Below are 17,498 nucleotides of genomic sequence, written 5' to 3'. Positions count from 1 at the left end.
TCCTGACGGTAATAATCTTGTTCAAATTCAAGAGCGCATTTTCATCTTGAAATTAAAAGTATAACTCACATACTGCATGTCGATACCTTATGCTTTTTATGGATTTAGGACTAATTTGGTGTGTCCCAAGAGGATAAACAGCAACTACTGTTTTATCCATATTTCTCTTGCTTTAATACAGCTTTTCTTAATTTCCCTTTAGTTATCCATTTTCATTCTTATCTTTGTAATTAGTCACACCATTATAGTCACATCATCTTTCCCCCTAAATCTTTATTTCTAACATTTCTTTGTGCTTCAATATAGCAATCATCTTCAGTGCTACACAGTGATCTACTAAATAGATATACGTCTCTAATGTTGGACATAAAGGTTATTTCCAGTTTTACACTCTTTGGAGAATGTTGCAAATGACTGCTTTAAGTAGTTTTTTCAGTCTTGTCTTAGATTAGTTTCTTAGGATAGATTCTCAAGGATGAGAGCAATGGTTCATTCATTCATGCCATTTTTATTAAGCACCTGTTATGTGCTAGGCACGGTCAAAGGCTTGGCCTTTTCCGTGACACTTGATTTGCTTTGACATTCTTTCCATTTGTGATAGAGAACTACTTCACCAGTTGAGTTGACTATTAATTGTCCAGCCTAATAGATCCTTGCTTCCTCATTACTCATGGTGAATGCTTAGTAGTACACTAAATGTTTAGAAGTATACTAAAGCGTCGTAAGGAAGGCAGATCTGAAGATATGGCAGTGTGTGGCTCAGTGAGATGTACATGCCTTTAGAACTATTTGCTGTTTGGATTATTTACACAATTCAACATTCTTTTGATGTGATGATAATTGAGAGATGAAGCTTTGACCAAGAGAGGTTTAGAACACTGTGCAGAGTTAAACATCTTAGGTTAGATAATCACTAAATCACTCAAAAATTTAAATTTGGTTAAAGGAAAACCAAAACATACAGTTTTATTATATATCCAAACCTTTATTTTGTGAACATTTATTGGATGCCCCATATGTGCCAAGAAAACAAATGTGAATATGACATTGCATATTCCTAATTAGTGGGAAGAGACATATATGCAAACAAATACTTGCTGCAGCCCATGATGGGCACATAAGAGTGTTAATGTGTCAGAGAGTTCAGAGAAACAGAAGATTGTGTCCTTTTACCCAGATTTTTGTTGTTGTTGTTGTTTTTCCCGGTACGCGGGCCTCTCACTGTTGTGGCCTCTCCCGTTGCGGAGCACAGGCTCCGGACGCGCAGGCTCAGCGGCCATGGCTCACGGGCCCAGCCGCTCCGCGGCATGTGGGATCTTCGTGGACCAGGGCACGAACCCGTGTCCCCTGCATCGGCAGGCGGACTCTCAGCCACTGCGTCACCAGGGAAGCCCGATTTTTGCTCTTTTGATTACAGTATGACTGGCTGGTTGAAGAGAAGTCATTGGTTGATGATTATTTGAAAAGTCACCAGTTTCTTTGTAAACATAATTTTTAATAATCATTGGAAGGAACCAAAGTAAAATAATATGAATGTGCATGCTGTAATTAGCCATAGCAAAAATGTTCTAATACGATAATTTTTTTTTTCAGTCATCTAAGCTAAAGGAGAGCCAAAGAGGTAGTCTGCCCACTTTTCTAGAACACTATAGTGGAGCCTGACAGCTCCACTATAGTGTTAGTATAGTAACCAGCAGCTACGACTGGGTTCAGTCATAGCTGCTGGTTACTAATGGTAACCTCAGATCTCCACATCCATGCTTCTCGTTCCTCAGCGGTAAATTGGGGAATGACAGTACCCACTTCAGTGCTGCTCTGTGCTCATCTTAGTCCACCTCAGAACAACACTTGCTGCTGTTGTCCTCTTTTTCCTTCTTAAGACACTCTTCTCTCCTAGCTCCTAAGACCCCCCCTACTCTACTGTTTTCTTCTCCTACCTCCTACTCCTTTTCATTTGCCTATTTTGGCCTTTTTTTTTTTTTTTTCCTGTCTGGTTTCTAAATGTTGGATACTTCAGGGTCCTTTCCCTTCTTTCTATTCATTCCTTTCCAAGGAGATCCCTTAGTCCCATGGCTTTAAATATCGTCTGCATGCTGCTGAGTCCCTGTATGTCTCCAGTCCTGACCTGTCCAGCTCTGAGGTACAGATTCATGTGTCTGATTGGCTCCTGGATATTGCTCCTTTAACATATTTCTAACTGGATCTCTGGATCTCCCCACCAAGGCAAGGAAACAAAGAAAACTTCCCTTCCCCAGTCATCTCCATCTTTGGTAAATGACCTTATATCTGTGACTCATCCTTGAATCTTTCCTTTCGTTCACCCCATACATCCAAGCCAGCAGCAAATACTACCTCCAGAATATATTTTGAATCATTCTATTTCTGTCTTCTCTGCTAGCCATCATCATATCTTGCCACTTCCACAGACTTCTAACTTGTACCCTTCCTGTCTGTTCTATACATAGCTGCCAGAGTGATTTTTTTTTTTTTAAAGTAAAAATCAAACCATGTCACTTCCCTGTTTAGATCCACTGGTGTCTTCCCATTGAGCTTAGAATAAAATCAAATCTTCTTTCCAGAGCTTACACATCTGGGTTTAATTTCCATATCTAGAAAATAGGGATAATCATGACTTTACCTAGAATATGAACTCCTGGAAGGCACAGATTTTTCTCTGCTTTGTTCATTGCTATTGTCCCAGTGCCCAGAACAGTGTGTGCACATAATGGGCACTTAATAATTATTTGTTGAATGAGTAAACACATTCAGATTATATGGGCCTCCAGAAGCCTTTCTTTTTCCCTCTTTCAGAGCAACATATCATAGCTTCGTATTTTCTACTTTATACAGAAAGTCCAGCAAAGGCTTCTGGTGCAATCTCTCCCCCCCGTGCCTCCTTTTTTTTTCCTGGCCCACAGCGGTGGCTTGCAGGATCTTAGTTCCCCAACCAGGGATTGAACCCGGGCCCTCCTCAGTGAAAGCTCAGAGTCCTAACCACTGGACCACCAGGGAATTCCCTCCCCACCCCTGTTTTATTTTTTAGATCTGAGGATACATTTGGGTCATTAGGACAGGATAGATAAGTAATAGAACAAGAAACAGAATAGAAATTGGAAGGAACCCTGCGTAGGTTACTGCAAAATAGTAGCAACAGCATTTTAAAAATAAGCATTTTACTATAGAAATCTTGGAATATATGCAGAAATAGTAGAATAGTATAATGAATCCTCGTCTCTTCATAGCCCAGTTTCAACAGTTATCAACTCATGGCCATTCTTTGAGCATCCAGGATTTAATCTGGAAATTTCCCATGGTAAAGAAATGCCTGGTCTGTAGAAATTTGCATTACAGATGTGTCTTACCCTGGGCATTGTTACTATTTTGTAAACCAACTGAGAACAGATTAGATATGATTTTAAGAACTTCAGTTTCTGAAATATCTTTTCTGATTTGCTTTTTGTAGATGCCTGAAATTTTACTATTAGTATAACTGTAAATTTGCAAATCATGAATAAGCCTGAGAAGGGAAATACATGAAGCCCATTAACAGTTATTTATATTTTAGTGTAAACTGATTAATTAGGAGCACGCTTGACTGATAAGTAACGAAGCACAAGCTTTGATAGGAGGCATAAGATCACAGGGACCTGGGTGGGGGAGGCCTTATAAGGACTCCAAATACTGGTCAAGAGGGTGCTGCTCTGCTGTTTTCCATCTTTTCCTGGAGGTGGTTCTGGCCTCAAAGCCTATAGAAAGAGTTTTCCTTCCAGTCTGGTGGTGTTCCTGTCATCTGTCGTCTGGGTTCCCTTCTGCTGGCTGCAAAGACCTTGTGTAAGGCTGCTGAGGAGGTGATTCCATTCCAGCTAACTCTGCTGCTTGTTTATTTTTAGGTGTCTTGCAATATATTCAGAACTCTCCCTCCTAGTGACAGCAATGAATTTGATCCAGAAGAAGATGAACCTACCCTTGAGGCATCGTGGCCACACTTACAGGTACTTTGAACTACTATTTGTTATAAAAGAAAGATCCATTAACTCATTAGCTGATTAGCATGGGAATTCCCTGAAGGCCTTATTCACCAAGAAATCAAATTAGAGTACATTACTGGAAAGCTAGAGAATGCTTTTTATGTTTCTTACTGTTGATAATTAGGATGCCAAAAGAATAAAATAATAAGCATTATAATGCTTTAGGGTGGGCCCTCCTGGGTTGCATGCTCAGCCAGTGATTTTATTAGAGCTTCTATGTGATCCTTCCTGCTGGAGGCTCAAACAAGAACAGAACTATTTTCCATTAATACTAGTTAGATGTGATTAGGTCACAGAGTACGTACCTCATTTTCAGCAGTTAGGTACCCGGGGGACTTTGAATGCCTGTCTTCAAGATAACCACGAATGTGTTTCTTTAGCCTGGAAGGGCAAAATCAAATTGCAATAGCTATTTCACAGTGTTGTAAGGAAGAGCAATAGCTGAGAAAAATCTTGTGCAAAGGCCAATTTTGCACTCTTGCACTGAGAAGGCCATGTTTTCCAATCATCCTCATGTGCCAGGACAGATTAGGACCACCCCTGCATCTCCTTTCCCATTTGTATCATATTTACTTATCCATACCAGACCTTTTCCATCCTCCTTTCCTGGCTGCCCTCTTTCAAGGCCAGCATTTCTCAAATGAGTAGAACAAGGAAATGTGAGTGTAATGAACCTCAAAGCCATTTTTCCATTCAGTTAGAATGTCCTCAGAGGCTGTGTGACAGCTAGTGAGAAGGGAAGGGATGGTAGAGAAGGAATATGACCATGTCCATTTTCACCCTAAGGCAGAAGTCACTGCATCTTTGTAGAAGTGTGCTCACGGTTACTAGTTGACTTTCTGAAGGGCAGAAAACTATGCAGCAGGGAGATAAGGCCTAGAGATATTCTAAGGGTTTATTTTTTTCCCCACTTCAGAATTATTGACATAAATTTGCAGCTTTCCCTGTCCTGCTTTGGAAGCTCAAGGTTGCTGCAGATATACATGTAATGCTCTTTCCCCTAGTTATGTGGAGAGCTTTCAGGGGCTGTGTTTTCTCAACTCTTACCTAGGCATTAATGCATATGTATTCCTGCTACCAATGCCAAAATACAGAGTAAATTAGTTAAAACATTGTAGTTGATTTACTATCTTAGATGCTTGATTTTTTTTATAAGGTGCCAGACATACTATCTGTAATCTAAGAAATTTGCAAAACTACTTGTGCTTTTCATGGTGTATCCCAGATTATGACAAAAAATCCAAAAAGAAAACAAAAAATGGAATTACTGTTTTGAATGGATGGACTTTTTGTCATGTCTTATTCTTGATGCTTGGCACCAGTTCACAGAAGTGCAGTATAGTCTGGAAGAAATTTAAAAAACAAAGCAAACAAAAAAGATACTTTTCTCAGAAAAGTCCTGCATCTTGTGGTTGAAAAGACAGGGAAGGAGATGTCTTCAAAGCTTCAACTTGTTGTCTTGTCTACCTCCTGAAGAAGAGAGAGTAGACCATTCTTGCCATTTGCAGGAGCTTTTTGAATACTCTAAATCATGATCGCCATAGATATAAATTTCCCCTAAAGTGTGATAAACTTTATCATACTCAATATTGAACTCAGTATTTCAGTTAATCCTTGCTAAGCTTAATGACTCTATAAAATATGGGTCTAAATTAATTTCTAAAGGTATTAAGCAGAATTCTGCCACCAAAAATCTTGAGCTTACACTGTGTCTTTACTACAGGAACATTAACCATTAGTTCATCTGCAATGCTTAAAACCAAAGCAACAGTGAGGAGTGATGCTGAGACCTGTACCCTTAATGGATCTGAAGTCACAAACTGTGTTCCAAAACAGGCTGGTTTCATCTGTGTTGACATCTTGTTTCAGCCTGTTGTCCTCTCTCCCCTTCTTTAGCTCAGGGGGAAACATGACATAGGCTGGATCAGGTAAAGAAGCCTGTAAGAGAAAAGAATGAATATATGTATATGTATAACAATCACTTTGCTGTACACCTGAAAGTAACATAACATTATGAATCAACTATACTCCAATAAAATTAAAATTAATTTAAAAAAAAAGAAATCTACTCTTAAAATTCACAAATGAACCTTCATTTATAGCAAAGGCCAAGTCAGAAGGCACTATCTTTTGCTTTATGGAAGTATTTGTACTGGCTCCTGACTTGTCTCACGAATTCTGTGTTTTCTTTGTATATTCTGACTCCACAAATCAGTCACCTTTCCATTTTCACGAATAAGTGGTTTTAGTACTGGCAAGAGCCCTCGTTGAATATTTAAGAAAACTTCTTTTCTGTTCGTGATAGGTCGTTCATGTCGTGGTGACCCATCGCTAAATTCAACATTTTACTTTATGATTGATCCAACAATCGATTTTTCCAGACCCAAACAGCACTTTCTTCAGCTTTTTCACTTTTTCTTAGCTCCAGCATTAGCAGTGTGCTGCTGATTCTGGCCCACATTTTGCAAGGAAGCACGGTGTTTATTACCAAATCTCTGACAATAGTAGAGAACAACAAAATCACATTATGGTCGTTGGGTGGTTGGCTAGGCTCCTTGCCTCACTGTGTGCTCCTGCACACTCTGATTTTAATTGTGGCTCGTATAAAGTTACTCATTACAACAAATCATGGATCTTTGAGGATATTTAAAAATAAGAAAAAGTATTAAATCTACAAATTTTTAGTTCACATATGTCAAAAGATCTACTGTATGTGTGTCATTTGATCTTTTCTATTATCTGCGTTGGTATCTTTTAAACTGGTATCCCATGGTTATTTTTTGCGTATTTTTTGAAATTGGGTCTGTTTTTATAGTAGAATACAATTTTGTAGGACTTCCATTTACAATTAAGGGATTGTTTTTAATGCTTTACACTGAAGACTGAAAAACCAGAATACTAAAGTCTTTTTACTCGTGTTCCTTGAAGAATTCACTTATGTGACCTTGAAAAGTAATTTATCCTCTGCAGTCCCTAGTCCTTCCCTTTAGAAACTCAAGGGAGATTTTTGATTCTGAGGTAAAATCTGTCTCTTAAAAAATCTGTCTCTTAAAGTAGAGAACATTTATGCTTATTAATTAATATGTCTGAAGTGTTTCCATCAAATTTTTTAAACCATAACTGCTTTCAAGGGACCAGAGGGGAGAGGACATTTTGCCAATCCCACTGGAAAGCCCTGCTTGCCCACAAGTCAGGCCTGGAAGATGAGAATCTCTCCACTTTGTAGGAATCAAAAGAGAGATGAAACCCCTGTTTATGGGTTATTTGAACAAGGCTGATGTTCTGTTTGTAAAACCAAGAGTTGAAAGATTAGTTTATTGGAAAAAGAACAATCCTTCTAGGGGGTATTTGAACTCAGGCATTATTATGACTAGAAGTACAACTTGGCAATGTTCAGATAACTGGGAAAGAAGTTTCTTCTGAATTCAGAGAGAAAAACATAGTTTTATAAAGAAGTAAAATCCTAATGTGAATACCTAATATTAAGTGTTAGAGTCTGAAGTCACAAGGTCACTGTGTGACACATTTAGGTTAGTGGTATCTGTAAACCCTTAGGGGGGACCTGAGACCTAATTGTCAGTGGCCTGCAAGGTCAAAAGTAGTTTTATAATAATACTGTATTATTTGCTCCTTTCACTGTGTTGACATTTGCACTAATATTTGTAAAAGCAGTGGTGGTTGAAATTGCTGATGTGTTAGCACAAATAAGGCAGTTGTGCCCAGCTGGTCTAGTAGTCATATTCTTCACTGCCATGCACTTAAAAAAAATTAAATTAAATTAAAAAAAATTAAATTAAATTTAAAAAAAGCCAATTTCAATCAAGAATGTCCTTGAAGAAGCAGCAAAAATTATTAATTTTATTAAATCTTGACCTTTGAGTACACATTAAAGATAATATTCTTCATGATGAAATGGAAAGTATGCATAAAGCACATCTGCTGCATACTGAATAGTTGTCTTGTGCTAAAACATTTGTGTGATTGTTTGAGCTGCAAGCTAAACTAGCTGTTTTTTCATGAACTGTCATTTTTACTTGAAAGAATACCTGACAAACTATGGTTGTTCTGACTTGGGTATTTGGTGGATGTTTTCTCTAAAACAAACAAACAATTGTTTTACTACTGATAAAATTAAAGCATTGAAGACAAATTTAGAATTAGAATTTTGAAAAGCTGTATCTTTCCTTTATCTGTTACCTTGAGCTTTACAGCTCCCCAAAGCTTAAAGCCTTTTTTTTTTTATAAAGTTAGAGGTATTAAGGAATGTGACTTTTATTGATACTATGTATGTATGTAATGAAATGTGTCAACATTTGAAAAATCTCCATAACTCAGTGAACCAATATTTTCCAGTTGGCCAATGAATGATGTTAGGCAGTCATGCATGGTTAAAGATCATCCAAAGTGCAAGAGAGATGATTGGAATTTAGTTTAATGGTATGAAAAATTCATTGATACAGTTTCAGATTCTACAACTGCAACTTTTCTTCAAGAAATGACTGTCAAGTTCTGGTGTAGTATCAAAGAAAAGTATCTACAATTATGTGAAGAAACTATGAACATACTCTCCCTTTTTCATACTAGTAGATTTCTGTGAAGCTTGATTTTCTTTATATACTTTAACCAAAACAGTATATTACGACAGCTTGAATATGGAGACAGATAAGATTCTGTCTTTTCTTTTCTTTTCTTTTTTTTTTTGCGGTAGGCGGGCCTCTCGTTGTTCCGGCCTCTCCCGTTGCGGAGCACAGGCTCCGGACGCGCAGGTCAGCGGCCATGGCTCACGGGCCCAGCCGCTCCGCGGCATGTGGGATCCTCCCGGACCGGCGCACGAACCCGTGTCCCCTGCATCGGCAGGTGGACTCTCAACCACTGCGCCCCCAGGGAAGCCCAAGATTCTGTCTTTTCATATGCTGTTAAAGAGATTTACAAAAATAAAAAAGTGCTTCTCTTCCTAGTAACTTTTTTGGAAAATAAATTTGTTTTTCACAAAAATATGTTAGTTATGTTAACATGTGATATATTTTATTGTTCTAAAATAATAAATACATTAAATTTTCTCAATTTTTATTTCTACTTTCATATATATATCTCATGTAAACAGAAAGCTTTTTTGAGTCTTCAATAATTTTTCAGTGTAAAGGAGTAAGACTAAAAAGTTTGAGTATGCTGTTTCAGGCAATATTGACAGTAATGACAGCGGTGATATGTGTTAACCACTGTGCAGAGGTTAATCACATTAATCTCAGGGATTATCATCCCCATTATACAGTTGAAGCAAAAGACTTTTAGAGAAATTAACTTGCCTAGGGTCACACAGTTAGTAAGGGGTAGAGCTAGGCTTTCAACCCAGTGTCTACCTGTCTCTTGAAAGTCCTGGTTTTGATATACTGTTGTATACTACACCAGGATTTAATGTATACTTTAACATAGATTTATTTTGCAAAGAGCATAAACAGTGATCCCCCACGGTTTATTAAAACGGTTATTTGAGGTTGCCTCTGCAGATGAGAGTATTCTTACTCTTTGCAGATGAGAATATCCTGATACACCATCATATATTGCTTAGAGGAGTGTAAATTGCCATAAACTCTCTAAAAGGAAATTGGTAATGAATGTTGAAAATCCTGACGTGTTTGGATGTCTTTTGATCTAACAATTCTACTTTTAGAAATATTTCCTCATAAAATAATTGAACACGTGCACACTGATGCATGTTATATAATGTACATTCTGGCATAATTTAATAGAGAAGTAATTAAAAACTACTTAAGTGTCTAAGCATAGGATATTGGTTAAATTAATTATGAGTATTGGAATTATTCATTATAAATATGTATAATGGACTGCTTGTAGCTTGAGAATGATGGCTTAGATATTGTTGGCATAAATTGTCCACAATATATTGTTTAGATGGTAAAAGTAGTTTTAAAACTATATTTTATATATATATATATATATTTATATTTATAGTACATTGGTATATTGTAGAAGTATAGAGAAAAATTGGGAGTTTTATACATTAAAGTGTTAACAGTGGTTAACTCTTAATGGTGAGATTATGGGATATTTTTATTTGCTCTCTTTGGCTGTGTTTCCAGATTTTACATTTAAAAAGTTAAAAATCACAACAGCAGCTGTGAGCTACAAGAAAGGCTGGCACTGCTAGTTGAATGATATTAAAACCTACTAAACCCCTTGTCAGTTTTAGTATTAGAGCTTTTTAAGGTTTTTGATACTATTCTCAGTGAATTATATTTTGAAATTAACGATAACCTATTTGTTGCAGCTTGTATATGAGTTTTTCATACGATTTTTGGAAAGCCAAGAATTCCAACCCAGCATTGCCAAAAAATACATAGATCAGAAATTTGTATTACAGGTAAGCACATTGTTGTGGTTGCATGTATTTGTTTTTCAGTTGATAACACTTTATCTCATTTTCTCTTGATGTTTGTTAACAAAATCTTACAGTGACAGTTATATCACCCTGTAAACAAATATATACACATAAGTTATTTTTCATTATTGCCCATTAAAAGTAATAGGTACCTCTTTAGTTTATTGTGCTGGAAATTAATTACATTTTAAACAACAAGGAATGCTAATGCCTAAATCCCTGCAGTTTTCTTTCTTAAAGTTTAATTATAAAGGAATTTCATTTGTATAACCCTAGTTTGTGTGAATCCTTATGTAAGCTTGAAAACTTTTATTTGCATAAGGATTTTAAACTATTTCATTCATCTGTTAAAACTGAGTAGGCATGGTCTAGAGCATAGGTAAGCTTTAATAAATAATCAAAGTCAGGGTACTGGTGAGCTTCCACAACTAGGAAGTAGCACAGCTTAACACCTTAAGATTCCCTTGAAGAGAGTAACTCTCACCTGTTTGGAACTTTTCAGGATACCTACGTAATTTTCTTGATTTGTAATTTTACATTTTATAACTGTAAATCATATATTTTTACCCCGGAATTGGGTACTTTCATGGCCCTGAATATTTAGGTAGTATCTCCTTGCTCTTGTTAACATTCATCTATAAAAAAATGCATACTTGAGCCAACTGATGTATGGATTGTTGTAACTCCTTTCTAAGTGATTAGTGAGATGCCTTATGTGGAAAAGAATAAATATCTCCTAGTGAGCCAATATGCAGAACTTCAAATTTAAAGCATTACTTTGGAGAAAACTGATCTCCTATGCCTTACTTGGATAAAGGTTGATAACCTCAGTGATGACCTCATTCCTTAAATTAATACATTTAGAATTCTGGACATACTAGGTTGAGAAGGCTTGGAAAAGTGAGATTTGATATATAGCTAGAGAGGTAGTAGATAAATAGGTAGATTCATGGATCACTGGGAAATAGGTTGATCCAGACCCTTATCCCAAGTAGGTAAAATGCATTTCAGGCAAAACAAAAGCAAGACATAACAGGTCTGTGTTTGTATTGGAAAGTCCTTGCATTTCTGTAGCACTGTATAGTTGTCAGACCACCTTTACGTGCATTATTTAATTTGATTTATACAGCGATCTAGAGGAGACATGGCAAGTTTTGTGCCCATTTTATAGATGAATAAATCTGAGGTCTAGAAAAGTTATCCAGGTTTCCCCAGCACATTTCCTACTCTGGTTTTCTGTCCATTAAACCATGATGCCTCCTTGTGATTCCCTTTACCATAACTTGGAATGACTTCAATGCAGGAGTAGCCCCCGTCTCTCAACACTGATGAAAAACAAGGTTCTCTTACATTTATGGTAAATTAAAGTGCCCGAGAGGATCGGATAATGATTCAGCAGTAGACACTGTGTTTAGTTGACATGGAAACAGTAAATCCTGCAAAGGGCCCAGTCAGTGTGCTGTCCGTGGTTGATGGGTACTGATAAAGCTCCTAAAATTAAAACAACAGAGAAACGCAGACTTGGAAGGGACATTTTGGGTTGTCTCTTCTAGTTCTTTACACCGTGAATCAGTTTTCTTTGAGACCCTGATGAGGGGTGACCTCTCCTTGCCCTTTTTCAGTGAGAAAGGGCCACATACTCAGGTAGATTGTTCCATTTTTGTTAGAAAGTTATTTTTTATGTTGAATCTCCTTATACTTGATACCTTTTGGCCTTATTTCTTCAGAAGAGTCCCTTAGTATATCACTAGCCCAGGCATAACCTTTCAGGTCTTAGAACACAGCTTTTGTATTTACCTCTTGCCTCTTTTTCTCTAAAACAGCAGTTACAACTCAAATGCCTATAGGCTCATTTATAATAGTCTGGTGGCCAGATGTCAGACAATAGGAGGCAGACCAGCTCCTACTGAAGGGAGCTTTGACTATACCTCTTTCTTAAGTATTGCCAGACATTTTTTTTTTTCCCGAAGAGAAATTTTTTTCTCCCAAATTCAGTTTTTTTGTGAAATTTTCTGATAGTTTTAAAATCCTGTTCAGAATGAATTAAAGCCATCTGCCTTCTGGATCTAGCCTACCAGCTGTCAGTGTGTGTTCTCTGCTCTAGACTGAATCCTTAGTTCTGTCAACCCTGTCTCATTTGTCAGTTTTTGGTCTTCAACATGTGTCCATTTGTCTTCAAGGATGACATCTATGTCTGAACACAGTGCCCTGAGCCTGGTCGATCCAATGCAGCTTAGAGTTGGGGGTCTCCATTCCCTTATCTGGATGCTAGGCTTCTTAAAGGGGAAGTCTCATTAGCTCTTCTTGCTGTTCCATGACACTGCTAACTTAGGTTAATAAGCTTGTGGTCTTAACTGACTTCTAATTTAGTTTTACACATGTTGTCATAAACCCGTTTTCGTTTTCCCTTGTTCATTTTACAGTTTGCTTTTTTATCTGGGTGTAGGATCTGACACGTATTCCTATGGAATATCTTATCTCCCCAGCCTTCTGAAGTCTTTCTGGATCTTGATTCTGTCATCCACCTTATTCACTGTGCCTTCCAATCACATCTGTGATTACTAGCGATTGGTCTCATTGAAGCCATTGATTAAAATTGTTAAACTAGCCAGGACTCAGGATAGAGGCCGGTGGCATGCCTTTAGCAACTTCACTTTATTTTAGCACAGATTCGCTAATAACAGTGTTTGGATTCCCTCCTTGAGCCAGTTAGAAATTTACCCTAGGATGGGGGCTTCCCTGGTGGCACTGTGGTTAAGAATCCGCCTGCCAATGAAGGGGACACGGGTTCGAGCCCTGGTCCAGGAGGAGCTCACATGCTGCGGAGCAACTAAGCCCATGCACCACAACTACTGAGCCTGCACTCTGAAGCCCATGAGCCACAACTGCTGAGCCCACGTGCCACAACTACTGAAGCCCGTGCACCTAGAGCCTGTGCTCCGCAACAAGAGAAGCCACCGCAATGAGAAGCCCGTGCAGCACAATGAAGAGAACCCCCCCGCCCCCGCTCACAGCAACTAGAGAAAGCCTGTGCACAGCAACAAAGACCCAACACAGCCAAAAATTAAATAAATAAATAAATTTTTTAAAGAAAGTATCTTAAAAAAAAAGAAAAAGAAATTTACCCTGGGATGTCCTCATCCTTGCATTTAAAATTTTTGTTTATAAGGAGAGTGTAGAGACTTCATCAGATGTGATGGTAGAAGCCAGGACTTCATGTTTACAGCATTCCCCTCCTCCATGGGCCTTGGAACTTTATCATAAAAGGAATGCCAGAATTTCCTGGCTCTCCAGTGGTTAGGACTCTGCACTCTCACTGCCAAGGGCCTGGGTTCGATCCCTGGTCAGGGAACTAAGATCCCTCAAGCTGCGGGCATGGCCGAAAAGAATAATAATAATAAAGAAAAAGAAATAAAAAGGAACGCCATTCGTCTGCCACGGGGCATTAGTGAACTTCTGGGGGCTACTATTGGTTTACTGGTAATGTTGCCCTAAGTACTTGCAAATCATGGCACTGATCATCTGTCCCCAAGTTTTGTGAGAGACAAGTAATAAAGTATAAATAGTGAAGCTCATCTACTTATGCTTTGTTTTCAGTCCCTGCCTCATGTTTTCAACTTTTTTGCCTTCTTTATCCTCCCTCTGCTGGATCTGTTGATGAACTCAGCCTTTAGACCAGGGCTTACCTCAGTGCCTGCATCAGTTATGAAAGGGTCAGGCAGGGTATTGGTGGAATTAACGTCACCACTGAGTGGTACTTGAATGTAATCCTGTGACTAACCAGTGCACTAATTTTCATGATGGGGAGAAGCTCTGGTTGCCTATCAGCTGCCGACTTCCAAATTACCCTGTTCATTCATGTTCGTAACCTGTAAAGTTGGCCTCCTATTCCTTTTCCTTCCCTAAGTTTGCCCCAACACCTTCTAGGAGTGGGGACTCAATCCCCTGCCTGCTTCTCCTAAGCTTCCTTCCTCAAGAGTTTTGGTCCCGACTTGAGACCTGATGGCAATGGGTGAGCCTTTTGGAGCTTGAGCGTTATTGCTGAGATTCTATCCTGTTATCCCCCATCCCACCCTACCGTCCTCTTCCTCTGACCACCATGCCTTAACTGTCCTTGAGCTGGCAGGTCCTTCGTATGTCTGTACCGTCTAGTCAGCTCATTCATTTTGCATACCCTCAGTTTTCCCTCTTTTTTCTCTACCTCATGGACTCCCAAGGTGCTACCTGGTCCTAGCCTGGTTTTCTTGTGCCATGGGAACCCTCATACTTTTCCCTATTGCAAATCAGGATGACATTCACCTTATTCCTTTTCTTTGAGCAGATTTCTTATTCTCTGTGGATTCTCAAAGATCTCAAAAAGAGTTTTCAACTCAGAACTCTTTTATTTAGTAAGACATAATTTATTCTAGCCACAAGATTTACACTTACTTTCTGTAGCAGCTAGCTGTATTCTTTACAGTCTGTTCTGACTCTGATTCCTGCATCCCCAAAAGCAAAATAAGAAGTGGGCTATTTTGGGCTTCCCTGGTGGCGCAGTGGTTGAGAGTCCGCCTGCCGATGCAGGGGACGCGGGTTCCTGCCCCGGTCCGGGAAGATCCCACGTGCCGCGGAGCGGCAGGGCCCGTGAGCCATGGGCGCTGAGCCTGCGCGTCCGGAGCCTGTGCTCCGCAACGGGAGAGGCCACAACTGTGAGAGGCCCGCGTACCCAAAAAAAAAAAAAAAAAGAATTGGGCTATTTTAACAGGATGTAGTGAAGAGAAACTTAGAAGGCTCTGGATTGGAATCCTTACTCCCCTATGTACTCTTAAGTATATTTTAGGAGCTAAGAATATGAGCTGTGGGATAAGAAGAAACTGCATTCAAACCCAGGCTTTTCTGCTTACTTGCAATGTGACTTTCAGCAAGTTAATACGCTTGCTACCAAGCACGAGTTTCCTCATTCATGACGTGGGGATAACAGTATAAGTGAGATACTGTTCAGTAAAATAAGATATACCCCCAAACTGACAACTGTTAAATCTTCTTAATTGAATTGGCACTATGGATACAAACACAGGCTCCCTACCTTCAGTCTTAAACAGGTACTGAAAACTTGGGCAGATAATTGACTATTCTGAGCCTCAGTGTTTTCTTCTATAAAATGACAATAACAGTCGTCTTTCTTACAAGTTACAAAAAAATAGGCTGTTATGATGATAAAATAATATGACTTGTATAAATGTCTGCTGGTAGCATATATGGGGCCTAATAGTTGCTCATTAAATATCAATCCTCTTTTCACATCCTCATATTATGTTACCTGTCCATATTGGTAGGATGTCTTATTTTTCTTGATTCCAATATTAGTTTTAAAACTTCCACATTTTGAAACAAAATTTTAAAATTTATGTGAAACTTACAATAAAAATTTTGCAAAGAAGGCTTGAATAAATGCAGAAATGTAACGTAATCCTAGGTGGGAAGACTTTCCATCATAAAAATGCCCATAGACTCTCCAAATTAATCTGTACATTTCGTGCAATTCTAATTAAAATTTCAGTAGTTTTTCTATTTGAAAATTTCAGAGTTCATGAAATAAAAAGTTTTTGAAAAAGAAAACTAGTGATATTTTATTAGACATTAAAACATACTGTAAAGATACATTAATTAAAACAGCATGGTATGGGTATAGGAGACTGGAACATAGTAGAGGCTTGGGTGGAAAAGACCCTTTTTAGTATGCTATAAAATTCATAAAAATATATGAATAAGTAGATAAGATAGATACCTACCTACATACATATATATTAAATTGGTATAATGCTCTGAAGAGGAGATCTGATAGAATTCTATTGACTTAGATTGTGACTGAGCAATTCCGTGAGAAGTAGATGTGTACACCAAGCAATATGTACAAGGTTATTGAATGTATCATTGTTAATGATTATTAGAAAATTGGAAACAATTTAAAAGTTCTTCAGTAGGGGTTGGTTGAATAAGCTGTGGACATTCATTTAAGGAAATATTCATCAGGCTATAAAAAGAATGAGATAGAGCTACACATGATCTGTTTTTAAGTGAAACATGCATATCATGGAACAGTATGATATTTTGAACCTGAGTCTGTTATTTTAGGGAAAAGGAATGTTTGTCTCTGCACTAAAAATTTTGGAAGGAGATACACCACGTTTTTATTAATTGTCTGGTGGGGTGTAAGATTATGTGTGATGATCTTTACTTTCTAATTTCTATTTTTTGCATTTAAATAGTGAACATGTATGTTATAATCAATAAGAACAGTCAAAATATTTCAACTACAGCTACATTCTCATTTTGTTGCCTTGCATTTTTGTAAAACTCAGCTGATTCTGTTCATTAATCTTCCCAAGACTATGTTTTATAAGACTATGCCATTCTTTTATACTTAACATTTTTTTGTATTTCCTTCCTTTTATCATTTGTGCATGTCCTTTTAAAGTCTGAAGCTCAGTGGCAAGCTTCTTGTGTTGCCTCAAGGGCCTCTTTCAATACCTCTCTTTTTAATTCCTCAGCAGGAAGCAATATAGATTAGTGGTTAAGTGTATAGACTGGTTTGGATTCAGACTCTACCATTTTTTAGTGCATGACCTTGGGCAAGTTATATAACTGCTGTATGACTCAGTTTCCTCATCTGGAAAGTAGATGCAAAATACCCATTATGTGATAGTAATTATGTTGTAAGGTTCTTGTGCAGATTTTGTCAGTGTATACGTATGTAAGCACTAAGAACAATTCCTGATAATAGTAACTGTTCACTAAATGTTACACTGCTGCTGTCACTACTATCTTTATTAGGTTCAGTTCTTGTTTTTAAGACTTTCTTTACCATTATTTTCTAGAACAGCCTCAATCCAGGAAGTTACATGATGTTAGTCTGTCATGTCTTACCTAGCATGTTATCCATTTTTTGAAATCTAACTTTTACCATTCTAAAAAATCAAAAAACCCTTTTGACTCTGCTTATATTGTTCTTCGTGGGCTGTTGGGATTTTTAAAGATGTTAAATATGGTCTCTTGTCCTTGAATTCTCATCAGTTCCACTTCACCAACTG

General features: G+C 37.9%; 1 protein-coding gene across 3 annotated transcripts in view; it reads left to right on the top strand.

Moving 5' to 3' along the window:
* Positions 1-17,498, top strand: part of PPP2R5E (protein phosphatase 2 regulatory subunit B'epsilon) — a 199,535-nt gene that overhangs the window by 155,177 nt on the left and 26,860 nt on the right. For all 3 annotated transcript variants that reach the window (XM_060294884.1, XM_030855176.3, XM_030855175.3), the window contains exons 4-5: positions 3,891-3,992; positions 10,318-10,410. In XM_060294884.1, coding sequence (XP_060150867.1) covers positions 3,891-3,992; positions 10,318-10,410 — 195 coding nt within the window. The remainder of the gene's footprint in view (positions 1-3,890; positions 3,993-10,317; positions 10,411-17,498) is intronic.

This window comes from Globicephala melas, chromosome 2, assembly GCF_963455315.2.
Source record: "Globicephala melas chromosome 2, mGloMel1.2, whole genome shotgun sequence".
NCBI classification, from domain to species: domain Eukaryota; kingdom Metazoa; phylum Chordata; class Mammalia; order Artiodactyla; family Delphinidae; genus Globicephala; species Globicephala melas.
This window is presented reverse-complemented; position numbering and strand designations above follow the sequence as displayed.